We start from the raw sequence: 27206 nt of genomic DNA on the forward strand, positions 1-27206 counted from the left end.
GTCCCAGGGTTCTCTTGACATTTCAACTTGGATATCTAATAGACGTCTTAAATTTACATGCCCAGAAAATGAACTCTCAACTTCCCTCTGTCCTAACTTGTACTGGAGTCTTCCCTATGCCAAATCCCTGCTGTGAGTTGCCTTGGCCAAAAAATTGAGACTCACCTTTGATCCCTCTGTTTCTTTCAAACCCCACCCCTACCTCATCAGTAAGTTCTCCTGGGTACCTTCAAAATACAACCTCTTTCTACCACCTGGGCTGCTGTCATTCTAGTTCAAGCCACCACCGTCTCTCACGTGCGTTACCAAGAAGACCTCCTCATTATTCTACCTGTTTTCATCCCGGCCCCACTAAAGTCTATCTTCCGCTTAGCAGCCAGCGTAATGCTTTGAAATGTAAGGCAGATGAGTCATTCCTCTTGTTCAAACCCTCCTATGGTTCCACATATCAAGTAGCGCAAACCCCAAAGCCCTTGCGGTGGTTCTAAGGTCCTCCCTGATCTGTGATCTCACTGACATCATCCTTACCACCTGCCCCTTCCACTACAGCCCTCTCTCTTCGCTAGGATGTGACAGCCTCTGGAGAGAGATTTCGTTCACATTCATCTCCTCGGCACTCGGAACTATGTGTGGGGAACAGCAGGTCTCAGATGCTCGTGGAATGATTAACTGATGAATGATAATCTCCACAGCAACTCTATGAGGTCTTCTCATCTCCACAGCAACTCTATGAGGTCTTCTCGTCTCCATTTTATAGATGGAGATGGTGAGGTGCAAGGGAAAAAGGACATTAACTGCCCACGATCACACAACTGGTAACAAAAGGATGGGGCTTGGACCCACTGCAGCAGGACCCCCAAGCCTGCACCTTCCAGCCTTCCAGAGCGACAAGCTTCCACATTCTGCAAAATGGCTGCTTCCTTGGCTTGAATGGGTAAGAATGAGGTTGGGATGCCAGTGTTCATGGACTCTAAGGTTAAGCAAGGAAGACACCAAGAACTTCCGGATCACAGCCACAACCCTGACCGGACTGGATCTCTCTCTAGTGCTGGTTCCACCGTCAGCAGAGTTACCCGATTACCTATGAATTCTGCGAACCCAATTACCTTCTTCCTTTGTTTCTCCAATGAACAATATCAAATCAAAGGAGTCAGGCAGTGGAGGGTTGTGGACTGAGCTTTCCACCTTGGAGCAGCACAGCCTGATCATAATACTGAGGGGTTGGCAAAGCGATGCCAACTCAGATTTTAAAATATATAATTCCATCAAAGTACAAAATTTACTTCAGGGGCCCACAGGGCATTGTTTTAGAGAGATAGTAAAATAGCAGGTGAGATTTTTTAAAAAACATGAACAAAAAGAGATATCACATCTGAATTATGGTGGTTTTCTCTTTTATTTTCTCTTCATTTCTTTTAATCTTGTGTGACATTATTTCATGAAGTCTTCCTAAATGTTACGCTTAATTATTTTTGATAAATAAGGTTTGGTTAAGAAATTAACAGTGGGAGATTTGCTTTATACAACATAATGAGTTGAACACAGGATACTGTGAGGCTACAGCAGTCTTTGCACATGGAGTCAAAAATCAATTCTGGTGGACAGAGGCACAAGAGATGACAGAAACGTTTCCTATCCTGACTGGGATAATGGTTATACATTTACCCAAACTCACCAAGCTGCATCCTTAAAATCTGTGTATTTGATGTAAATTATACCTCATTTAAAAAATATGTCATCGTTGGATTATAGAGTAAGGACTTCTTGAGTACTGAAAATGTAGCATTTTCTGGGGGCAGAAGCAGGATAAAGATGTGAGATAACCAATTTCTTCCAGTCTCCCTTTGAGCTAATCTCAGTGAAGGCCCAAATGCTGTAACCACAGCCCAGAAAGGAGGGAGGGAAGAGGTATGTGCAGAAAGCACAATTGTCAGAAAATGCTGGAATCTGAGGAACGTGTGAGGCTGGATTGGCATCCCCTCATCTCCTGATTGGAACCACCACTCCTAGAATAAGGTAATCGGGGACTTGACAGCTTTCATCATGAGACTAGACTAGAATCAGCCATTCAGGACTGTGGACTCAGTTCACAACGCTCCACAAGTGGCCGATGATTTTCTGCTCACTTATCACGATTCCCATTTACTGTTTAATAATATTTATGAGCAGCCTGATTCAAGACCACATACAAGAACCCCAATCCTAGACAAAGCAGAAAGAGGTTTGTCATATAAAGAAGTGCTGCTCACAGTGTGTTCTGCTGATTGGTGTCCCTTCTCCATGATTAGACAAAAGGATCTCACCAGAAGGGAAATTAACAACATCGCTAAGCCTGCTGTGTAGTTCAGCTGACATTTTCTTCACAGCATGATTTTCTCAGTGAAGGAAACCATACATAATTTACATTCAGGAGCAAGTGTCTCACAGGTTATGTGCTGATTAACAGTTTGCAGATTGGCTATTTCAAACATCACTGCTATAGTTTGGTGACACTTTAAGCAAACACAGAAAACAACAGAACATTCATTCAAAAATGATTTTCTAGGTCACTTGAAATTGTTGGATATCCCAGTTGCTGTGAAGGAGATATGAAAATGACTAGTGCAAGGTATCTACTCATCTCTTTAAGCTTCTACTAAAATAATGCTATCACTGCAATCATCCTTACCAGACTTACAGAAGAGCTTAATACCAAATTCACAGTGCCATGTCTGGAAAAAATCCTTACGAAATTGCTAAAATCCTCTTCTGGGTATGACAGCCATGATCCAGGGTGCTTAGCATTTGTTGTCTTTTTTTAAAAATTTTTAATTTCTGTGGGTACATAGTAAGTGTATGTATTTATGGGGTATCTGAGATGTTTAGAAATGATTAGAAAGTAACTTCCACATGATTTTCAAGTGCACTGGTATTAAAGAAGGCAAGATGTTTTGATACAGGCATGCAATGGGTAATAATCACATCATGGAGAATGGGGTGTCCATCCCCTCAAGTATTTATTCTTTGTGTCACAAACAATTGAATTATACTTTTAGTTATTTTAAAATGCACAATTATTACAATTACAATTATTACACTATAGTCGCCCTGTTGTGCTATCACAAAGCAGGACTTATTCATTCTTTCTAACTAATTTTTGTACCCGTTAGGTGCTGGGCATTTGAATATCCTTCCTATGACATAGTGTGCCTGTGAAGTGGCATCTGTGGGACTCCTCATTTGGCTCATGACCTGTTTCTCCTCTTTTCCCTTCCAGTACAATCATCATCAACCCAGAAGCCAAACTAATAACATCAGGGCTCCGTTTGCCAAGCTGAGCCAAGCTCCAGCTCTGTCTCTGGGAAACTCACGATACGATAATGCGAGCAGACTGGTGCGAGAGTCTAAACACCACAGAAAGTGGAAGTGACTCCAAAAATGGTCCCAGTTTCTATTAGCCCATTTATGCCTAGTGTTCCATTACTGGAATGCTAAGCATGTGGGAGCTATTTATATTCTACTGCTCAAGGACATCACCAAGGTCTGATTACAAAAATTCAAAAAATTGCAACCTCAGGCATACATGGGTTAAGAGAGAGAGAAGTTACCAAAAAACAAAAAATAACACCTGGAAAGGTCAAGAAAGCAGGGCAGATGGGAAGGTGGACTCTTCTCTGGACACATTTGTCAGTGGCCCTATTAGAAAGAGATACCCAGATGTAATTTGACCACTGCAGGACGCAGGGGGACCATTGCCTACCTGTGCTATTGGCGACTCACTTTCACTAATGTCCCCCAAGACTGGACTAATCACTTTGGCAGTCATATAAAGAACTTGCTGTCAACTAAAACCCTTAGGTCTGTTTCCCACGAACTGCTGTTAAATCAGGTTTCCACAATCTTGAACTTGTGCACTGATTTTTTTTTCCATCTAAATTCAGGACTTTATTAAATTTCACCTTGTTAGTTTCTAACCATTGTTCCAGGTACATGTGCTCTCTTGCCTACATGCTCCTGTTCTCTCTCTCTCCCCCTCCTTCTTACCTCTCTTCCTCCTCTATCTCTCTCTACTTCCCTCTCTTTTAGTCATCAAACTTACAATCCCTCCTCCAGAAATCTGATCTAAATACATGCATTTATATGCATGTATTACATATGGTACTTAAAAAGCCTTGTTCTCACAAACAAACAGACAATTTATTTTGTGGAATCTTGGGTAAGCCAACCCTTCACAGGGCAGAAGTCACCTACAAGCGGAGAGGCTTATAGGGTTACTGGGGACCAGAACGAGGAAGTGGTGACTTTAGGTGTGTGTGTCAGAACTGTTTTGATGCAGCAACTGGCTGGCAGAGAACTGTATTACTAGGAAATAATAACTCACTCCAGGTTTTCATAAAGGCCAGGGGTTGCCCTTGCGTTGTATCTCTAAGTATATAATAGTATATAATGATCATCTTTAACTCCCTGCAACTCTCAAGGGTCTACCGACTAAAAAGTGCTTCCTGTTACCAAAGTGAAGTCAAATCCAGCACAGTCAAATTAGTTTCTCCATGTGGGTGTCCAGCTCTAATTATATAACAGCTTCTAATTATAAAACGTTAAGAATGGCTATTAACTTCTGAATCTCATTAAAATTAACAGTTAATTTGCTAAAAGTCGCTTGCTTGGAAAAACTGCTAATGACCGTTCCTCAGATATGCACAGGTACAAAATCCGTAAGGACACAGGCTCAAGCACAAAATTTTGCATTTAAAATCTCACACGCCTTTGAGTTTTTAGCTAGTGTACATAGTAGCTAGGGTTTGGGGAGATATATTTACATTTAGTCCAATGAATAGGAATAGTCTGCCAGGCCCGGTGGCTCACGCGTGTAGTCCCAGCACTTTGGGAGGCCAAGGCGGGTGGATCGCTTAACACCAGGAGTTCCAGACCAGCCTGGGCAACATTGTGAAACCCCATCTCTTCCAAAAAATACAAAAATTAGCCGGGCATGGTGGCATGCACCTGTTAAGTCCCAACTACTCAGGAGGCTGAGGTAGGAGGAACGCTTGAGCCCAGGAAGTCAAGGCTACAGTGAGATTGTGCCACTGCACTCCAGCCTGGGCAACAGAGCGAGACCTTTCCTAAAAAATAAAAAATAAAAATAAGAATTGTCACTTGACAATAAGAACAGGATGAAATGAAAAAAAGAGGGAATGACTTACCCATCTATTTTAACAGTTGGGATTCTAGAGTATGGCAGGGAGCACAGGTGTTTGGGGATACAGGGACTGAAAGCTGAAGCCAATTCCATTCCAGTAATAGAACAAGCTGTGAGGAGGACCCAGATGTCTGTTCTTTAGAGAGTGGCTCCCGAGATGTATGTTTCTCCATGATGCGCTGTCCTGAATCCCACAGCCTGTGTCAGAAAACCTGCCTGCTAGCGGACACGGGAGTGTGGAAGGTCAAGCATGATGCTCTCCTGCAGACTCCTCTCTCAGTGCATAGAAACAGACCACTGAGCCAAGAGAGCTTGAGGCTCTGGAGACTAAAAGCTCTCATCGGGAGATGAGCAAATGCAATCAGAAATAAACTCCAAGTGCCTAGCACAAGCCCCTTCCTTTCTTAGTGGCTGAGTCTGCACCGTGTCAAGGTGTTGCAGAAACCGCATTCCAGAGGGTGCCCTGGTCTATTTCCTGAGCTGATCCGCAGCTCTCTGGCATCCATGGGGAGCCCTGCCCAGACTGTCATCCACCAATGGCAACTCTCCCAGGGGACCAATGTCAGCCTCAGCTCTGCATGAAACCTCCATATCATGTTCTCACTACTAAGGATACAATTTGCTAAAGAGAAAGGAGTGGTGAGGGGCTGCGGTACAGTAATGACAAACGAAACTAACAAACGAGGGTTTTCTAGAGTGGATCACCACTAGAAAATGAGGTCTACTGGTCGGGTACAGTGGCTCATGCCTGTAATCCCAGCATTTTGGGACGCCGAGGCGGGAGGATCATGAGGTCAAGGGATCAAGACCATCCTGGCCAACATGGTGAAACTCCGTCTCTACTAAAAATACAAAAATTAGCTGGGCATGGTGGCGCATGCCTGTAGTCCCAGCTACTTGGGAGGCTGAGGCAGGAGAATCGCTTGAACCCTGGAGGTGGAGGTTGCAGTGAGCCGAGATTGCACCACTGTACTCCAGCTTGGCATCAGAGTGAGACTCTGTCTCAAAAAAAAAAAAAAAAAAGGAAAAAAGAAAGAAAGAAAGAAAATGAGGTCTACCTTCCATTTCATTCCCTTTGCCAGTCACATAGTTCCCTGAGAACAGAGAGTGACAGCTGGATGCTCAGCAAAGGCAACAGCAGGACTGGAGACAGTGAGTTTCTCCACTCATAAAAGTAAAAAATACAGCACATTTTCTTTATATAGACACATGAGATGCATAAAGTAACAAATTCAACAAGAGCTTTGGATTTGGAATCTCTAGTAGTAGCAGAAGCTCAAGCTCAGATATTTAAAAATCTGAATAATCCATAGGACCTAAATCCCTTTTAATTTTGTTCTAAAATTCACAGTGGTGGAATTAACAAAGAATGGTTCATAATCAGTAACACTACCTCTCCAGCAAATAATACCATTTCTGAAATTCCAAGTTTACAGGTTTGCAAGAGTCGGAGAGGTGGGGCTGGAAATACCTTATTATTTTCTACTTCACCTATTTCATTACTATGTTTTCTTAGTTTTCTTTGGAGCAATGTGTCCATCTGAATTCCTGGGCATACAACAGGATTTCTGAGTTAAAGATCCTGTAATATCAACTAATTAATTAACTAATTTTTTAAAAATCTTCTTTATCATATAAACTGAATACTAAAGAATTGTAAAATAAATGTATTATCCAGGTAAATATTGTCCTGAAGACTGTTATTTTGTCTATAATGCTTAATGAGTATAGTATAGTGAAGTATAAGAATTAATGATTATTCTGTGTATATACACAGGTGTGTACAGATGTTAATGTACGTGAGCACATTCAAAAACTGAGCATTGGAGATGGTGCTCACATTTGAATATTTAGGACACTATTGGTGGTCTTTTGATGGTATATTCATGAGTGTCATTGTATTCATATCTAAATAATACGACAGCCTCTTGCTAGCAAACACAGAACAAAATGATTAAATGGGAATGAGTTGATTCAGAGATTTAACAGCCAAAAAGTTTGGCAGAGCTAGATGATAAGAGAGTGCAGCAGTGAGAAAAATACTCCATTTTAGTGACAGAAAAAAATCCACAAAAAAACCACAGCATTAAACATTATTCGTGGATACTATTTGTCTTCACTTGTTAATTTTAAAGTTTTCGGTTACATGTTTCCATATCAGATGACATTATTATTTTCATATACAGTTACTTAGGTCACCAAAGAGGTTTCTAAGTAACCTTCTTAGAGGTTACTGTTTTGGGTTACAACATACTTCCACCTAAATAGGAATCAGAAAAGACTTTCTGAAACTTGAATTTCCTGGTTCTGGATAAAGACTAAGCAGAATTTTAATCCACTGTAAATCAATTTTTACAAGCTGAATCACTGCTGTCATTACAATGTAAATCTTAATTTTTTTAAATGTCAAATTTGTCACACATTTTCCATCCCTCTTTATGTAAATATGTCCCAGGTATTTTCCTAATAAATATATAAACTAATTTGGGTTTCTTTGCCTATGAATCATAGAATTGTATACCTTACATGGCTTAGAAAATAAGGCATGCGCCTCTTCTAGAAGTCCTTACAATTTCTTAATTCTTCTAAATCTTTTTCATGAAAGTAAAGTGCTGTGAAGCTAAGGCTTGGCTTATGAAAACTTCTAGGTAATATGCATCTTCCAAATAACCTATAAAGAAGTGGCTTTATTTTGTTACAGGCCTAAATATGTCAACAATGCTTTCTTCTAGGTCTTAAGACAAGTTATATACATTTTTTAATATTAAGATTTTAACTCATACGAAATATGAAGTATCCTGTCTTTACTTGGGATGCTCAACAAAGTCTTAATTACTATTATAACTGATTTAAAATCTATTTGAGAATCTATTATATGTGATCTAGGTGACTAACTCAGATACTGTAATAACGACTTCAACAGCTGTCATCATGTGGTAATCTGAAATTAGATTCTCCATTTCTTTTAAACGAGCGTAATTATATATCTCTAATATTCTTTTTAAATTGGAGCCTGTTAGGTTCTTCATCCTACTTGCAAAACACATGAAGGACTTCCTTTGGTAGAAAGTAACTAAACCAAGAACATGGTTTCTACGATGAAATGCAAATTCCCCAAACAAAAGTCCTTCATTTCAAAATATGAGACAGTAACTCACAGTCCCTACATTTCCAGTAGTTAAAGCTAAAGGCTGAACAAAGGTGCTCAAAATGGATCCTTGGGATCTACCTTTTAATTCTGTTGGAAGCTGATCTCTCTAAATATTTCAGTCTGGATGCTCGAGTATGTGGTGACAGGTCTTTGGGTTAATACATTTCAGTACCACAAGGGTCTGCTTCACATGTGTTACTGCCACTTAGAGATGACCAGGTGTGCACCCCTCTGTCCCAGTGGGAAACAAATAGGGGTGTTTCCCACATATGAATCTTTTTCTTTCAGAATGAATCTCCCTGACCTTAGGTTCTCATCCCTTTTCAATTCACCTGGGAAACTATTGCTTGTTTGAACTGAAAAATACACTTAAGATCCACCTAGACAATTACCCCAAACCTTTAAGCAGGACAGTTAAGTAAATTGCACTTTTAATATGGTCATCACACTTTTAAAATTTAAATTTGGAAGTAAACATATATTCTCTTCTGGCATCTGACTTTCTGATTTTATACCTTTTTCAATTTCTCCAAATGGCAGCTGCTCTTATCTTGACTGGATCCTTTTATACAGTGGTTTTTCTAATGGCTGATCTTCATAATGTGGGGTTCTCACACACATCTGTATCCTAGTGTGTGATATACTTACAAAACTAGGCACTCTAGTTCTATTTCGTGTATATTGCAGTCATACTTCTGTGCCCTGCGCTGAGATGCTTCCACTGGTTAGTGGTGCGTCTTCTGCTCTGTGATTCTAATCACAGCGACAAAAGCAATCACCAACAATCATCAGTCTCTGATGTGATTACAGAAAAGCGGAGAAAAGATAAACTATGAAAGGGGGGTGAGGAACCCAGTAAGAGGGTCCTGAAGTGAGGAGTCCATGAAAGTGTCCCCATGACACCTGTTCAGTTTGTTTTTAAAAAGAACATAAGAAACACACAAAGAAAAAGAACAAGAGGCTTCCTGCTTTGGTAGAACCTGTTTTGATATGGCTGAAATGTAAGAATCTTAGGCCAGGTACAGTGGCTCATGCCTGTAATCCCAGTGCACTGGGAGGTCGAACAAGAGAATCTCTTGTGGCCAGGAATTTGTGATCAGCCTGGGCAACATAGCGAGACCCTGTCTCTACAAAAAAAAATGTAAAAATTAGCCGGGCGTGGTGGCATGTGCCTGTAGTTCCAGCTACTTATGAGGCTGAGGCAGGAGGATTGCTTGAGCCTAGGAGTTCCAGGCTGCAGTGAGCTATGATAGTGCCACTGCCCTCCAGCCTGGGCAACAGAGTGGGACCCTGTCTTCAGAAAAAAAAAAAAGAAAAGAAAAAAGAATCATATACTATGATATTTCTCCAATTAGCCTTGACTTCCACAAGATGCTAAGAATACCCAAACCCTATCACACAGAGAGGCAAAAAGAAGGTATTCTCCTGCGTTCAGGGTGGTTAGCGTGGGCTGGATGCTTACCTGGGTCGGGCCTCAGGGGGTAGCTGTGGGTCACCAAAGGAGGGGCTCCGGGAGGCCGCCTGCTGCAGGGAGGAGCTGTGCACGTGCTTGGGGGACTGTGGCACTTCAGTGAAGGAGGAGTCTCGCCCAGAGAAAGAGAAGGTCGAGGAACTCTCGGCTGCTGGGGACAGGTCATGGGCCTGCCGGGTGGCACTTAGCTCTTGACCTCGTCTTTGGTTTTCTATGTTCAGCAGCACCTCTGGGTCAGAAGCGCTGTCACCCCCATGGAGGGCAGAGTCCTTGGATTCACCGGCACAGGTCCTGAGCCCCATCGTCTTGGTCCCGGGGTACAGAGAGCTCGCATCTCTGCTTGACTCTTCCTGTTTGTCACTTTTTCCTCCCCGTTTCTCGACAGCATCAGGCTCCTTCCTGGACTTGGTATAGCGGGATAAATACTCGGAGTCGGCCTCGGGATCCAGAGTCAGCCCATACTTCTCTGCCAGCTGTCGCCTTCTTTCTGCTTTGTACCTTGCGATTCTTTCGGCTTTGGACTCCAGACTATGGGTGTCCATGCTACCCGAACCATAGGGTGAGTCACCGTGGATGCCGGAGGTTTCTGTGCAGTATTTGGATCGAGTTTGCTTTTCTAGAGAAGAATCAGAAGTTTCCTCCTCTTCATTTGATCGGCCTACAAGAAGGTCACATGGATGAGAGGTGCAGATTTCAAGTAAAGACATGTATTTACACACAGAATGACACTCTCTACTGCACACAGCACACAACTGGGTGCCCATGCTGTGAGGGACCAGTTTCTCACCGAGGTGTGTTCGCCTAAAGTGATTATTTACCTGGGCTGCTGAAGAAGTCTGATATCTGCAGTGAAATCTACAAAGGCTGTGAATGGTGCACGTTCTGCAAGCCCCGTAGGGCGTGGCTTTAACTTAAGCTCAGTCCCTTTACTCCCCAGAGCGCCTCCGTCTTTGTTTAGTGCTTATCTCCCCTTACTGATTTACCCTTTTTTGTGGTGTTCAGTATTTCACGTGGGAGGCCACAAGATGAGTTGAGTCCTCTGGGAAAGACAGCAGACAAGTGAGCTGCTGTCATTGCACAAGTGATGGATGCTGGTTTCCGGGGATCTAGAGTAACCATAACAATATGGCCCATATCATTATTCACCAGGCTTGTCTTTTTTACATAAGTGTTTTTTTCCCAATTATAACACACATGCCTGATGTAGGAAATATCTAATATGTGCCTGGCATAGTGGCTCACATCTGTAATCCCAGTGCTTTGGGAAACTGAGGTGGGAGGGTGGCTGGAGGCCAGGAGTTCCAGACCAGCCTGGGTAACATAGTGAGACCCTGCCTCTACAAAAATTATTTTAAAAATTAGCTGGGCATGATGGCACATGTCCATGGTGCCAGCTACTCAGGAGGCTGAGGTGGGCAGATAGCTTCAGCCCAGGAGTTCAAGGCTGCAGTAAGCTATGATCGATCGTGCCACTGAACTCTAACCTGAACAAGAGAGCAAGACCTTGTCTCAAAAAAAAAAAAAACGTACCAATCATCACCCTACAAACGAATAACATTTTTATGTATTCCTTCTAGTTTTCATATAATTTTTTCTTTATAAAATATTTAATGTTACTAATATTCTATAAAAATATTTTCTGCATTCTATAAAAATGTTTTCCCAGCTGGCTCACAACTGTAATCCTAGCACTTTGGGAGGCTGAGGCAGGAGGATCACGAAGCAGGCAGATCACGAGGTCAGGAGTTCGAGACCAGCCTGACCAACATGGTGAAACCCCGTCTCTACTAAAAATGCAAAAATTAGCCGGGCATGGTGGTGCATGCTTGTAATCCCAGCTACTCAGGAGGCTGAGGCAGGAGAATCACTTGAACCCGGGAGGCAGAGGTTGCAGTGAGCCAAGATCATGCCACTGCCCTCCAGCCTGGGCAACAAAATGAGACTCTGTCTCAAAAAAAAAAAAAAAAAAAATCTCGTATTTGGAAACCTATTTTGAAGACATCATTTAAGGGTCCTAACAGTCTATCTAACAGGCATTCCATTATTACCTTAACCCTTCCCATATGGCCTTTTTCATTCCATCTGAATTAAATATTCATGTATCTTTTCCATTATTTACTTTAAATTAAACAGGTGAGTAACTGGAACTAATTTTGGAGTTTGGTATGAATTGAGAAGGGGGATATGCCTCTTCCCACCCTCTGGCAAACCCATTTTTTTCATTATGATTTTATTAAATAATTCTTCCTTTTCTCACTACTATGCGAAGCTTAAACTATCATATACTACACAGATTACCATTTCATGTACACTACGGTTTATTTCTGGCTATAAATTTTGGGACTCTGATCTGTGTATTGATATTTCAAGCGCGTAATTACTTTTTAAGAGATGGAGTCTGGCTGCGTTGTCCAGGCTAATCTTGTACTCCTGAGCTCCAGCTATTCTCCTGCCTCAGCCTCCCAAAGTGCTGGAATTACTGGTGTGAGCCACCAAGCCCAGCCTTTCTTTTTTTTTTTTTTTAATAATTGCATGTGATTTTAAAATATCTTAGTTTTCTAGCTTTCTGGCCACAGGAAATTGGAAACTGTAGAGACAAGCAAACTGATAACATCATAAAATGAGATAAACAGCTGTCTCTGAGCTAGAAACTAGAAAACACTGGCTATAAAAAGCAGCAGCATGGCCGGGCACAGTGGCTCACGCCTGTAATCACAGCACTTTGGGTGGCCGAGGCAGGCGGATCACCTGAGGTCAGGAGTTTGAGACCAGCCTCGCCAACATGGTGAAACCTCTTCTCTACTGAAAATACAAAAAAATTAGCCCGGTATGGTAGCGGGTACCTGTAATCCCAGCTACTCTGGAGGCTGAGGCAGGAGAATCCCTTAAACCTGGGAGGCGGAGGCTGCAGTGAGCCAAGATCTTGCCATTGCACTCCAGCCTGGGCAACAAGAGCGAAACACCATCTCCAAAAATAAAATACAATTAAATAAAAAATAAAAAAATAAAAAGCAGCAGCACAGTGCCTCAGAGCCAGGGACTGTGGTAGGAAGAGCAGCCCTGTGTGCATCCTCCTCTTCTAAGGTCAACTTGAATATTTGATGACAACAATGACTGAGTGATTAGGGAAAAGCTGAGTCATGTGCCCTCAACATACTGTTTAATATGAAATAAATATGCAATGTATTTAAAATTATCTACATTAAGATAACTTAAACAGAAAGTTTTCTTGCATCTCCAGAGTAAGAACTGTACTCATTCAAGGTGCAGCTTTGCCTCTAACGCCCCCTGCTGAGAGCAGCCGCTCCCTGTGCTCGGGGAGAACCTTGACAGGTTAGAGAACAGATCCTGTGCTGGGCCCTGAGGGTGAAGAAAGACACAGTTACTGCCTTTGAGGGCTCCAGTCTGGGGAGGAAAATGACTGGCCTCAGTTACCCAACAATGTGCGAGGGGAATCATTTCATACTGCTGTGACATGGAAGGCCAGATCCGTGAGGTGGGGCAGAGATGACATACACCTTGTTGCTGTTTTTAGCAAATCTATTTAATAGCTGGGCATGGTGGCACACGCTGGTAGTCCTAGGTACTCGGGAGGCTGAGGTAGAAGGATCACTTAAGCCTGGGAGGTTGAGGCTTCAGTGAGCTTTGATCAGGCTACTGCACTCCAGCCTAGGTGACAGAGTGAGACTGTGTTTCTAAAAAAAATAAAAATAAAAATAAACAAAAAACAAATACATATAACAAAAAATCAGGCCAAGTCCATGGGCTCACGCTTGTATTTTCAGCACTTTGGAAGGCCAAGGTGGGAGGATCACTAAAAGCCGGAAGTTTGAGACCAGCCGGGGCAACATAGTGAGACTCTGTCTCTACAAAAATGTTTAAAAAAAAATTAGCCAGGTGTGGTGGTGTAAGCCTGTAGTCCCAGCAACTCAGGAGGCTGGGGCAGGAGAACCCTTGAGCTGGAGCCCAGGAGTCAAGGCTGCAGCAAGCTATGATCATACTCCTGCATTCCAGCCTGTGTGACAGAGTGAAACCTTGTGTTAAAAAAATTATATCCACACAATTCACTTCTGTGGAATATCTCATGTTCTGATACCACCGGGTAGAAAGGGCAACTTGTAACCAGACAGGTAGCCTGCTGGAAAATGGGCCACCCAGCTCCACGCTCACCGATGTGGGGGCTGGCAGGGTCGCTGGCTCGCATGTATCGAGGGGTGTCTTCCTCCAGCAGGCGGTGAGTCACCAACCCTGTGCAGCTCTGCAAGAGGATGGGCTGAGTGTCATTTTCAATCCCTTCCAGGCGCCTGGCAATTCTTTCTTTTCTGTGAAATACACCACAAGAGGCAGAGTGAGCAACAGCGATCGAGTCTAAAGGAAAATGGAATACTGCTTTGCCAAGCTCTCTTCTACTTCCTAACTCCCACTATGAAGACCTTACCTTTTCATTTCTAAGAATTCTTTTTTCTTTGGTTCAAAGATTTGTCTTAATTCTGCAACTAGAAGAAAACCAAAAAAGAACAAAATATAGTATTTAGTAGTCATGCGCTCATTTTATTCCCTCACGCAACATGTTTATTGAACTGCAAATTTCAGTTCTTGATTCCTATGTAACAGTGACATGCAAAACTGATCAAGTTCCTGCTTTCTTGGAAACTGTTTCCTAGTGGGGGAGGCAGATGCCAAATGAATAAGAGTGTGCAGACACACACACACATAACCCCTAGGATGCATCATCCTCTTCTAAGGTCAAGCTGAATATTTGATGCCCATAAAAATGACAGAGTTATCAAGGCAAAGCTAAGTCATGCTCACTCAACATACTGTTTAATATGAAATACATATGTAATATATTTAAAATTACATACATTAAAATAATTTAAGTAGAATGTTTTGTTGTATATACATTGCAACACCTATATAGGTGACTCATGTAAATGTTACATATATAGGTTGGCTAAGAAGTAAAATCCTACAGGGTAAGGGAGAAGGTTTTATTTCATCTAGGGGAATCCAGGCAGACCTGACGAGCAAGCTCTCTCTAGGAAAGTATTTTAGGCAGAAATCTCAGTAACCGTTTCTAACTTTTGTTTGATTTAACAAAGTATTCTAAGCTTCTATTATGGAAATCATTTACAGAAGTATAGACTAGGAGTGCGAACCCCACAGGGCCATCGGCAAGCTACAAGCATGAACTCACAGCCGCTTCTCCTCCACGCTGTCATGGAATCTGTCAATGGCTGTAACTATCTGATTGTGTTTCCAACAGTGCCTAAAGTGGCCGCTTCAATTAGCTACAGTTTAGATGAACACAGGTCCTCCGCCTCCCTGCACAGGCTTTCACTGGAAGCAAATGTTAACAATGGTTTCCTTGCTATAATTTAGGTGGATGATGGGTAAGGTAATTACCCCAATGTTTCTGGCAGCACTGGAGAAACAGAACAAACGCTGTGCTGAGGTTGGGAGGTTGTCACATGATACTGACTACAAGGATATTACTGAGATGCCAGACAACTGTTTCTTTGGAGAAATGGCCAAAGTTCACGGAGAATAAAGGTCTTTTTGCTTCCTCCTCAATGCTTAAATTCATAAGGGTGCATCTGAGTGACTCCTATGAAGGACTCAGAATGGGGTGGGAGAAAGAGAGAGGGGTGGCTGGACAGCCTGGGGCCAGGGCCAATGAAAAGTTTTTGAAAGGCTGAGTCACAGGAGAAACTCAAAGGAATTTGATTTTCGACTGCTTCAATTTCCGTTTTCTTTTCTCTAAGTGGTAATTTTTAGTAATGAGTCAAAACTACACACACACACACGCACACACACACATGCACACATACACACACAAAGTTTTATATTGCCCTTTGTGTTCGGGGATAGAAGCCTTGTTTTTCTTCATTTATTAAGTGATAGCCACCTTAAAACTTCAGTTGAATTGGCTTTTGTTAAGGTAGCTGGCTTCAAAAAAACAAAACCTCTCTCCCTCTGACTTCAAAAGGGTCTCCCAGTTGGCCTCCCCAGGAATCAGAGTAGCTGGAGGCAGAGAAGTCCTCGTTCTAATTATGTTGCTATTTAGAAGACAGGGGTATAATGAGAATGGTGCACCCTGCCATGCGGCCTTGGGAGAGGAGGCTTGGTCAATAACAACAGCTTCCCTGTCAACAAATTAGCCCTAGTGAGATTATGGTGATAAAATTTTAATGGCTGATAGGATATATTTTGAAAATATTTTCAAGGATGACAAAAACCAAAGGGTTTTAGCTATTTAAACCCCAAAGAGGAGAGTGGAGCCCTATTTTTCAAAAGGCCACTCAAGAAGCTATCGAAACCAAATTCCAAGGGTGCCTAAAAGGTACGACTTGAACCCATGCCTCAAACCCTAACTGAGAAATAGAAACTATTAATAGAGTCCTGAGTAGCATAATCACATCCCCTCCCCTCCCCTCATTTCCCTTTCCCTTTCTTTTCTTTTCTCCCCCATCCCTTTCTTTTTGAGACAGGGTCTCATTCTGTCACCCAGGCTGGAGTATAGAGGCACAATCTCAACTCACTGCAGCCTCAACCTCCCAGACTCAAGTGATCCTCTCGACTCAGCCTCGTGAGTAGGTGAGATTACAGGCACGTGCCACCACGCCTGGCTAGCTTTTGGTTGTTTTTTGTGGAGACAGGGTTTTGCTATGTTATCCAGGTTGGTCTTGAACTCCTAGGCTCGAGGGATCTGCCCGCCTCGGCCTCCCAAAGTGCTGGGATTGCAGGCATGAGCCACCGCACCTGGCCTAACATGTCCCTTTTCTCACCCCACATTATTTCAACTAGGTAAGTATCAAAACGGTTAATATACGGAATATCATGTAACTTCCACTGGAAAAAGTTAAGGTAGACTTTTCTTGGTTCTAATTAGAGACTCTTGAAAATCACTTTCATTTCATCCACATTTTAATTAATTTTAAAAATTTTCTGTAGAAATGCAACTAAAGGCATTTTAAAAAAAGATTACAACAGTGCATGGAAAAGCAAAGCAACATGTTGCTTCCTGCCATTCTCTATTTCCTGTATTCCAGAAGGAAAGATCTAGTCGGGAGACTGTGCAAGACTCCCGTCCACAGGAAAGGTAGACTTTCCTACTGCCCTTCCAGTGAACACTGCCCTCTGATAGCCATCCACTTCTGGGCATAATTTCTGAGAAATTCTCAGGATAGGATCTACCAGACACACAGATGGACCTCATCAGGGTCATGGACTCAGGAGGCTGGCTCTGGAGAGCTCCCAGATCACTATGGGGGTGATCAGAAGCTAATGGCTTCTGAACGGGAAGTGGCTTTGCTGTGAGCTTTGTACCGCAGGATGTTGAATGTCCCAGGTTCTCCTAGTGATGCTAAATAACCCCCAGTTGCTGCGACACAAAAATATCCTCATATATTTCTAAAGCCCCTTAGGGACTGCCCTAGATTGAGAACCATTGAGAATCACCAATCCCCCGATACTAGAATTTCAAATACACAGCCTGTGCCTTAGACACCCAGGCCCCAGGTTAGACAGTACAGACGCCACTAGCCCAGCACTGCACTCTTTTCATTCAAGACCAGATTCAACGCAAAGCTATGCCAAGCCTATTGCTCCTGGAAGCTAGAATCCATCAACATAGTGGGTACTTGAAGGGACACCTTAGGGTCTTCTCTGATCATTTCACTGAGGAATTAAATGAGCTCATAAATTAAATTGTCCTTTAAATGTATTGGTGAGCTTATTAACTCTTAGTGGAAATCTATAGTGAATTTTAAAAGGAAAATAAAAAAGTCTCTCCAGCAAACAAATGATGACCTCTCAGTCTATTGTTTCTAGCAAATATATTTTTAATTACCAAGATATACCTCATTCCTACAGAAACGGGATTATAAGAAATGATATACAAGACAAAAAGAAGCAACAGAGACATTTTGAATTTTGCCTTTTTTCCCCGTCTATACTAACATGTAATATAATTAATGTGTAATTAATGTGTATTATATTACATATCTGTTTTATATTATTATTAACAATAATAGCCAGGCATGGTGGCTCATGCCTGTAATCCCAGCACTTTAGGAAGCTGAGGTGTGTGGATCAGTTGAGGTCAAGAGTTTGAGACTAGTCTGGCTAACATGATGAAACCCCGTCTCTACTAAAAATACAAAAAATTAGCCAGGCCTGATAGCATGTGTCTGTAATCCCAGCTACTTGGGAGGCTGAGGCAGGAGAATTGCTTGAACCCGAGAGATGGAGGTTGCAGTGAGCCAAAATTGTGCCACTGCACTCCAGCCTGAGTGACAGAGCGTGATTCTGCCTCAAAAAATATATATATATAAAATATGGTTTATATTATATATTATATTATTATATAAACCATGTTTTATATTATTTTATATTATTATTAATCATATAAAACATGTTTTTGTACTATTATCAGCATAAAGCCAATACTAAAAACATCATGCATGAAAGTCACCATTGCTGTGGAAATCTATGCTGTAACTCTGTTGTTTTATTTATAAAGCCTACCTACAGTTCTACCAAAGTTACCTTCTGATTGAAAATCTTGAAGGTTTCTGTTCTTTTAAAACTTCAAAAAAATTTTTTGTAATATCAGACATACAGAAAATATAAGAGATTTCCTTCATAATATGTTAACGTTTTACTACATTGGGTTTATTTTTATTTTTTTCTTTCTCTTAAGTATATTTGTATGTGCATATGTGTCTATGTACATACATACACATACATATTTACATAGTATTTTTTCTGAACCATTTGAGTCAATTGCAGCATGACGCCCCTTTATCTCTAAATTCTTCAGTGTGTATTTCTTAACAAAAAAGAATAAGAATGCTTTTTAAAATTAGGTTCACCAGCTATAATTCAATTGATTATATGCTGTGTCATAATTATAATTCATATATGGTTCATGTTTAGTAATAGTAGTTATTATGTAATCCGGATACAAATAAGCATCGATGGTCTAATTTCCATTGTAATGAGACATTTTCTACTTTGCTTTCAAATACATTAGGACTTCTAAACATATCCACGTGTCCCTTATTTTACCTGTTTCTTGGTCTGTTACTCTTCTTTGAGTAATTCGGAGTGGTACTACTGTGGCAATATGGACTCTGTAAGTCTATTTCTTTAGTTATTTCTGATGGGAGCTGAAGGTTAGTTTTCAAGTAAGGCGATTTAAGGAAATTTGATAGCAGAGCTATAATACTTCATAAAGTTATTTACAACCACCTAATACACTTTGCAATAAGACTATATAACACCAATATTCTAGACAATTTGGTCTGCAGGGTGCTTTTCTTGGGAAACATAGCTTCTTCCATTAGCTCTAAGAAGCAGAAGGTTTCTGGTTAAGACATTGTTGAGTTCAGTCCTCCAAACTTGAGTACAGTAGAATCTTCCAAAGAAATATAAGTGGCAGGGATACTGCCAAGAACAATTTCTCCTCCTTCACGCGACAGCTCAAGAGCCCAGGCCAGATTTGGAATATTCCGATCTTACTTCCCAACGGAGTAAAGCCCTGTAACTTTTACTCTTGGATGGCAGCCACTAATATAAAGACAAGCAGCTCATAAACCAAGCAATTACAAACTAGAGGAATAAGGGGGAGGGGTGACGGCTAAAGGGTGTAGCGTTTCTTTTTGGAGTCATGAAAATGTTCTAAAACTGGCTGTGCTGATGGAGGCAGAACTCTGAAATGCCAGAACCGACCTAATCGCATACTTTAAATGATAGGATTGCATGGTACGTGTGTTGTATCTTAATAAAGCTGCTAAAGAAAGTGGAGTAATATATTTGGTCTACTTCATAATTCCTAAATAAAAAATCTTTTTTAATATTATAAACGTTACATAGGTAAAGATTTTTAATCCCTTGATTACTTGTTTGTGATATACACTTAGAGGAAGTCCCGTAGAGAAAAAGTAACAACCACTTTAATGCCCAGTTTCACAGGAAATGAACAGAAAGAGACTTCTATAAACTTCTCACACATAAAACTTGATGTCATTAAAATAAAATTATAACCAAATCTTTTTTTAACATAATATTGCTAAGAGCTGACACATAAAATCATTAATACATGTGTTAAATCAGAGAAACAACGAAATTGCTGGTCTTTCCAAATCTGCCTATTTTTTTCATCAAAAGCAAAGATATGTAAAATAAGACTGTAGAGAATTTAGGCGAAATTCAGGGGACATGGGGCACTGGCACTTTTTTTTTTTTTAGATGGAGTCTCGCTCTGTTGCCCAGGCTGGAGTGCAGTGGCGTGATCTTGGCTCACGGCAACCTCCGCCTCCAGGGTTCAAGCAATTCACCTGCCTCAGCCCCCCGAATAGCTGGGACTTGCCCAGCTAATTTTTTGTATTTTTAGTAGAGACGGGGTTTCACCCTGTTAGCCAGGATGGTCTCGATCTCCTGAACTCGTAATGCACCCACCTTGGCCTCCCAAAGTGCTGGGATTACAGATGTGAGCCACCATGCCCTGCCGGGGCACTGGCACTTTTAAAGCATGTTTTAAGGATTTAAGGGACCATGTTAATTTAGAAACATCAATCTGGTGAATACATAAAATCGTCGTCTTTGATTTGTAAAAATTATTTTTTATAATCATTTATGACAAATTTTTTAATTTGTCTACAACTGGCTAATAAGCTTAGGTGTTCTAAAAGTTTATTACAGATGAAGTTACCGTTTGTTGAACCTTAATGAACCCAGCATTTCATCCTGTTTTTGATTTTTCTGCTCATAATATTGCCTGTGGTATTATGCATCAAATAAAGGAACTGGGACAGAGAAAGGGAAAGAGGGATCCTTCTGCCTGGTGGAAACAACCTCTGCTATGTAGAACTTTGCTTAATCAACTTTTCTCAGCTATTGCTAATACGGATTTGTTCATTCTTACACTTTGTTTTGATCATCTGCATAGGTATTAAGCACTTTAGTTTGGTTCAGAGGAAATTGTTTTTTTTTTTTTTTTTTTGTCTTTCACAGAGAGTCCTAAACATTGGCAGAGCCATTCCATTTGACAGCCGTTCCATGCCCCATCTGCACCCGTCCTAACTGGACACGAGGCCACTGACTTGCCCTTGAAAACTCTCAGGGAGAGCCGATGCGAGCACAGTGTGGACCACCTCATTTCCAAGTACCACGAACGATTAATTTTCTTTTTGATATGAAATCTCATCTGCCTCCTTGTAATTCTACACGTTATTCTTACTTTTGGCCTCTGGAGAAACATAGAATAAACCTGTATTCCGGCTGACAGTGTTGTCAGTTCCTGAAAATTGCCACATGTCTCTGTCTGGGTTTTCTTCACCAGGCCAAATCCCCTGAGTCTTTCAGACATCCACCCTCATTAGACTATGTCTCGGCCTATCATCCATTCAATTCCTCAGGATATATTCCAATTCGTCAGCGGGACTTTTTTACTGGATTTACTTTCTATTAAAAGAATACGTTTTTTTGTTCTAATTTCTTTGGGGCATGATTTTTGCTTTTTCTTTCAGAGTAGAAAAAATCTGCCGTTCCATCAAATCTGTTTCTTCCACTGGAAGGTTTCCACAGCTCAGTCAGGATGAAGACATTTTGTGAGCTGGGACTAATGATCATTCCTTGTGCTAGTGTTACAGTTACAAAGACCAAGCAATGTTTACGTCATTTCACAGGTAACACTAGGGGGAATTGGTTTATAGTTGGTGCAGACATTTTACCCCATGTGCGCCTTGACCAGTGGAAATAGTAATTCACCAAACACGTGTGAGTGCCCGCTTGGGGAAGAAGAAAGATGGTCATGATAAAGTCTGCATGGGCTGTTCGCCGCCCAGCAGGAAGCTACAAGATGTTAAATGTAAAAGCCCTGGCCAGGCGCGGTGGCTCACGCCTGTAATCGCAGCACTTTGGCAGGCGGAGGTGGGCGGATCCCCTAAGGTCAGGAGTCGAAACCAGCCTGGCCAACATAGCGAAACCCTGTCTCTACTAAAAACACAAAAAATTAGCTGGGTGCGGTGGTGGGCGCCTGTAGTCCCAGCTACTCGGGAGGCTGAGGAAGGAGAATCACTTGAACCTGGGAGGCGGAGCTTGCAGCGAGCTGACATTGCGCCATTGCACCCCAGCCCGGGCGACAGAGCGAGACGCTGTCTTAAAAAAAAAAAAAAAAAAAAGAGCCCTAAGGCCTGGGGCAGCCTCCAGAGGCAGCAGGAGTGGGTGGACAGAGAAGAAATGGGGGTATGGTCAGAACTCACTGCCCTTGGAGAAGGTTAAACGGAGAAAGAGATGAGGGCAGGTCGATTTTATGTTCTCTGTCTCACCCGCACACCCAGCCTCTGGCGAAAACCTGAGGATGCCTAAAATTAAAGGGCAAGAAGGAGTAGAAAGGTAAGGATTAAAAATGCATGGATGCAGGGAGAGAGAGGGAAGGGAATTGAAGCTAATTCCGGGAGGAGACAGGAAGGGCCGCAAAGAAGACTGTAAGCTGGAGGTTAGGGAGAGAATTCTGCTCGAGAAAATTCAGACGACACAACACGCATCTACCCAGACATGGTTGGTCATTTAGGAACAGCCTTACCTTTAGGAAGTGCAACTAAAAGCTGAGCATCGATTCCTCTTTTAAGGTTAGTGAGCTGTTCTTTATCTTCGAGTGAGAACTCCTTCTGAAAGCTAAAAATTACTCCATTAGTAAAGTTAAGTCCATTTAAATAAAGATATATAAGTGAAAAAATGCAGAATATAAAAATTATGATATTGTTACACATCATTAAATATGTATACATAGATCGCAGGTAAAATGTTTTATATTGGGGATCAAATTGGTAACTTTTTTCATTTATTTGTATTTCTGTAAATATTGTGATTTTTTGTGCAACTAAGTAATTACAGCAGGATTGGTGGGTGGCGTGATGTGATGTGTGAAAACATTGCTGAAATGGGAGTCGTGAGCTTTAACTCAGACTGACCCCCTCTTCTTGACCTAAGAATAGCTGTGCAAGCTTGCATTAATTACTCAACCTCTCTGGGCTACAATTTCTCCTTCAGAAAATCAGTAACTTGTATAGATGATCTACACTCTGTCCTCCAGTGTTAAAATTATATTAAAGTAACAGATGCCTTCAAACAACCAAGGTATCAAAGCATGGTCAAAAGTTTGGAAAGCCTCATGAAGACTCGTGTTGGAATAAAAGAGGAAATGAAAGAGGAGAATAATAAAGGAAGTGAGCCCTTACTGTGGACTTTCCCCCATGTTAAGCACACCTCAGGTATCTCCTTAATTATCTCCCCAAGACCTTACGAGGTATGAACTACTCCGTGGTGTGGTTATAAAGGTACAAATGGCCCTGCCCTCTTGCCCCGCCCACCCAGGCCCTCCACCTGGCCCTGCAAAAAGCACCTGCTTTGTAATATTGACTGGTGGTGTCAACACTCCCACCATGGCGGATCTCAGGCTCCCATAGGACTCACTGAACTCAAAGTCGGGAGAGAGGCACACCCGTCTAGCTGCAGCACAACACCGGAACTAGTACCATCCTCAGTTTACAGATCTGGAAATTGTTACATGATTTGCCCAAAGACTCATATTTGACAAGAAGAGGAGATGAGATTCAAATCCATCTCCTAGTTTCATACTAGCCACAGTCACCCCAAGACTGCTGTGTACCCAACTCCATGGTCTTTGATGTGCCCAGAGCGGGCAGGGCAGAGGGTGCTGCTGCCTCGAAGGAAGAAAACAAACCTGTGGAAACAGGGAACTGCTGTTCCTCAAGGTCAGTGTGACCTCCAGAGGGGGAAAAGATGGACTTGAAAAAGACTCAGTGTGAAGCTGACCTTTCCCCTGTACGGGTGCATTTCCATAGAGGCCAAGGAAGAGACCGAGGAAGCCGCTGTGGATACTGTGTAAGTGGGAGAGTTGAATAACCTCTACCCCCTGTATAAACTACGCGGGAAGAACTTCCACACAGTCCAAAGCACAGCCACCATCCCGCCCTCCTAGAACCAAGCCCATCTGGAATCTTCATCTTTCCATATACAATGTAGCAAAGCTTATATTCCATAGGTAAGTGTGTTCACATTATTTAATGAAAAGTCTTGAGAATAATTAGGCTTCATAAGCCACACTCCAGATTGGCTGGAAGAGCCTAGAACACCTGCCTAGTCAGAAACTTAGAATTAGCACCGACTTCTAGACACTGAATTGTAAGGTAGTAACTACTCCTTTCAATGTAGAAACCTAAAAAATTTAAATAATGGCAGAAATGTACCCGACTTAAGGAATGGCATGTTATTTTAATTGATTATTTAATTGCTAATTTAAACATCTTGACAAAGCTCTATGCTTTCTTTGGGAAACTAAAATCTTTTCAGGAAAAAAAATTCTACTTTAAAGCGAAATAATGCAATCCCTGAAATATTCAGCTTTTCAGGCCACTTGCCTTGGGGTACAAATGCTGTATCTTATTTTCAAAAATAAACATCTGTGTGTCTTTGTTTTCCTCTTTCTTTCTATTTCTCAGAAGGCTCAATGGAGCCACTAATGAAAAGCAAGAAAGTGTCCCTGAGTTAAATACTCGACTGAATTTACAGAGTGAGCTTTACGAGTCGTCACCGGACACTCCCTGGCTTCACAGGCACTTACTTTCTCGAAACACGCTACAAATAGTGCCAGCACCCATGTGAAGTGCAGCCTTTTGATGGCAGGTCAGAAACCAAAGAAAACCAAAGCTCTAAGAGGAAAGTCTCTGATGCTTCTTAACGTGGTTCACTCGACATGCTGTTTCCTCCCCCTGAGCTCTCTCCTCTCCAGCCTCCTGCCATCGTGTGGCTTCGTCGCACTCCTCGTCTGGGCCTCAGTTGACTGGTCATGTCCTCAGGGCAGAGCACCCGGACCCACTGCCTATTCGACCAGCACCAAAAGTATATTACACACCTCGTTAACCCCAGCACTTTGTGGGGGCTGAGGCAGGAGGATTGTTTGAACCCAGGAGTTTGAGACCAGTGTGGGCAACATAGCAAGATCCCATCTCTAAAAAAAAAATAAATAAGAAAATTAGCCAGGCACAGTGGCACAAGCCACTGTGGACTACTCCACAGTGTAGTGGACTACTCCCATCTACTCAGGAGGCTGAGGTGGCAGGATCCATTGAGCCTCGGAGTTTGAGGTTGCAGTGAGCTATGATCATTTCACTGTACTCCAGCCTGGGAGACAGAGTGAGACTCTGTCTGTTAAAAAAATTACATGATTGAATTAAAAAATATTTAAAAAAATTAAAATATGTCGAATGAATGAATGATTACTACAAAACGCTTCAACTGAATACTACAATTCACCCTAAAGTATTTTTTGTGTACCTTTTATGCAAAGTTGATGTGATGGCCAGGGCTAAAATCATTACAAACATTGAGAATAACTATAAGAGCACACGGTCAATAACATCAGTCATAAGCCCCTCCTCCCTCCCTTCCTTATCACCCTCCCTCCTTTCCTTCCTTCCTTTCTTTCCTTTTTTCATCTTTGGACAGGGCATAATTTGGAACACATCATTCTTTAGTACCTTTGCTCACCTTGCATACATGTGTGAAAAACTGGCGTAATTGCACATGTTTATAAAGTATCGATTTTAGAATCTGCAGCTTCCAGGTAAACATTTATTACTGAGTCCACACGGCTGTCATCACCCTCTGGTCCTGTCTCCGCTGCCTCTCTCCCCTGATCCTGCTAAATGACTGGGGGCTTCTGAGAAATCAGATGAACAGACAGGAGGAGCGGGAGCAGGCAGACTGGGCTGGAAAGTGTGGCTCTGGCTCAAGGCAGTGCCACAAGCTGTGATTAATGCAAGACCCCTCAAATCAACATGTGAAATCGAGTTTCTTTCTTTAAAAAAAATCATGTTTCTTCCCTGAACTTTCTCTACCCGAGGGCATCGATCATCAGTGAAAACACAGGTAAGACGTGCTTGTAAAATTCAGGACGGTTCATCAGTGAGCACCTTTTTCAGCTCATCTGACGCTGATGAAATACAAGCACCTGTGAGGGTCCAGACTCTCCTCTCCTCTCTGCTTCTTCTGACTCAGAGGCCCCCCAGCAGGGAGACTGGTAGGGCCCATTACTAACGCACACAACCAGTGACCCCAAAAGCATGGAGCTCTCGGATGCTGGATCCTGCCCTTCCTCCTCAGTCACCCCCAATCCAACCTCCCCAGGGACAAAGGGGTGTCTGCAGGGGCAATGTCTAAAGGCCTTGGTGTCTCACTAGCACTCAACCAAAAGTAAGAGCCTATGTTTCAGTAGGGAAGCATCTCTCCATAGATACTAAAGTTAGTGCTAACCACTTCATTTTCTGCATTTTGATTTTAACTTTCTAACAGTGAGAAACACCTTTTGGATTTTTTTCCAACTCTCTTTGTCTCCCCGAAACAGTGCTCGTTCTTTAGGACTGATTGTTTGTGCCGCCACCCCCCTTCCTCTGCTTCTAAGAAGAGAATGCCCCCTGCTTCGGTGAAAATTTTTCTTTTAAACGTGTCCCATTAACCTACTTAAATGCCTACCCATAGCAACACAGGGGAATTTTATTAAAGGGAGAGCAGGATACTCCGCTGTTATCACCTCTATTTTTCACAACGTGGAATATGCTACTATTACAAAGACTGTCCAGCACCCATGCGGTGTACGTCTCCTCCACAATCTGTTCATTCCGCTACTGAAGTTTAAATTACAAGATACGGGAGACGAAGCCCCATTAGCTCATATTTTCGTCTCTTTTAGCTCTGGTGGTCTGGCTGACCAGATTTCTTTTAAAGAAGCAGGCTCTTGTACCTCCAGCCCATTTTACACTTAGCACCATGGCATAGGTTGTCATTTTAATAGGTATGCATGATGTAATACCCATGATTTGAGAATAGCTGTGTCTCTTTGAGTCTCTGTCCACTGACGTGTGTGACTTTCATATTGCATGCTTTTCCTATCCTTAAATAAGGAATGCCTTCCTGTCTCTTTTTCCCTTAGTCACTTATTAGCTCCATGACAGTTAAACCAACCTGCTGGGGAAATATTAGAAACCAAGCCGAGGCCAGGTGCAGTGGCTCACGCCTGTAATCCCAGCACTTTGGGAGGCCAACGCGGGTGGATCACGAGGTCAGAAGATCGAGACCATACTGGCTAACACAGTGAAACCCCGTCTCTACTAAAAATACAAAAAAATTAGCCGGGCCTGGTGGCAGGCGCCTGTAGTTTCAGCCACTCGGGAGGCTGAGGCAGGAGAACGGCGTGAACCCAGGAGGCGGAGCTTGCAGTGAGCCGAGATCGCATCACTGCACTCCAGCCTGGGTGACAGAGCGAGACTCCGTCTCAAAAAAAAAAAGAAAGAAAGAAAGAAACCAAGCCTCAGATC

The 27206-nt window shown here is 42.2% G+C and overlaps 1 protein-coding gene across 4 annotated transcripts in view; it reads right to left on the reverse strand.

The window, feature by feature from the left end:
- The window catches only part of LOC129480770 (supervillin), a 277840-nt gene that overhangs the window by 82376 nt on the left and 168258 nt on the right, over positions 1-27206 (reverse strand). For all 4 annotated transcript variants that reach the window (XM_063637239.1, XM_063637240.1, XM_055275028.2 and 1 more), the window contains 4 exons: positions 22394-22485; positions 14240-14297; positions 13972-14123; positions 9793-10459 (listed from right to left, as the gene is read on the reverse strand). In XM_063637239.1, the coding sequence (XP_063493309.1) occupies positions 9793-10459; positions 13972-14123; positions 14240-14247 (827 nt within the window). In that variant the 5' untranslated portion in view covers positions 14248-14297; positions 22394-22485. The remainder of the gene's footprint in view (positions 1-9792; positions 10460-13971; positions 14124-14239; positions 14298-22393; positions 22486-27206) is intronic.

The sequence above is a fragment of the Symphalangus syndactylus genome, chromosome 4, assembly GCF_028878055.3.
Source record: "Symphalangus syndactylus isolate Jambi chromosome 4, NHGRI_mSymSyn1-v2.1_pri, whole genome shotgun sequence".
Classification (NCBI taxonomy): Eukaryota; Metazoa; Chordata; class Mammalia; order Primates; family Hylobatidae; genus Symphalangus; species Symphalangus syndactylus.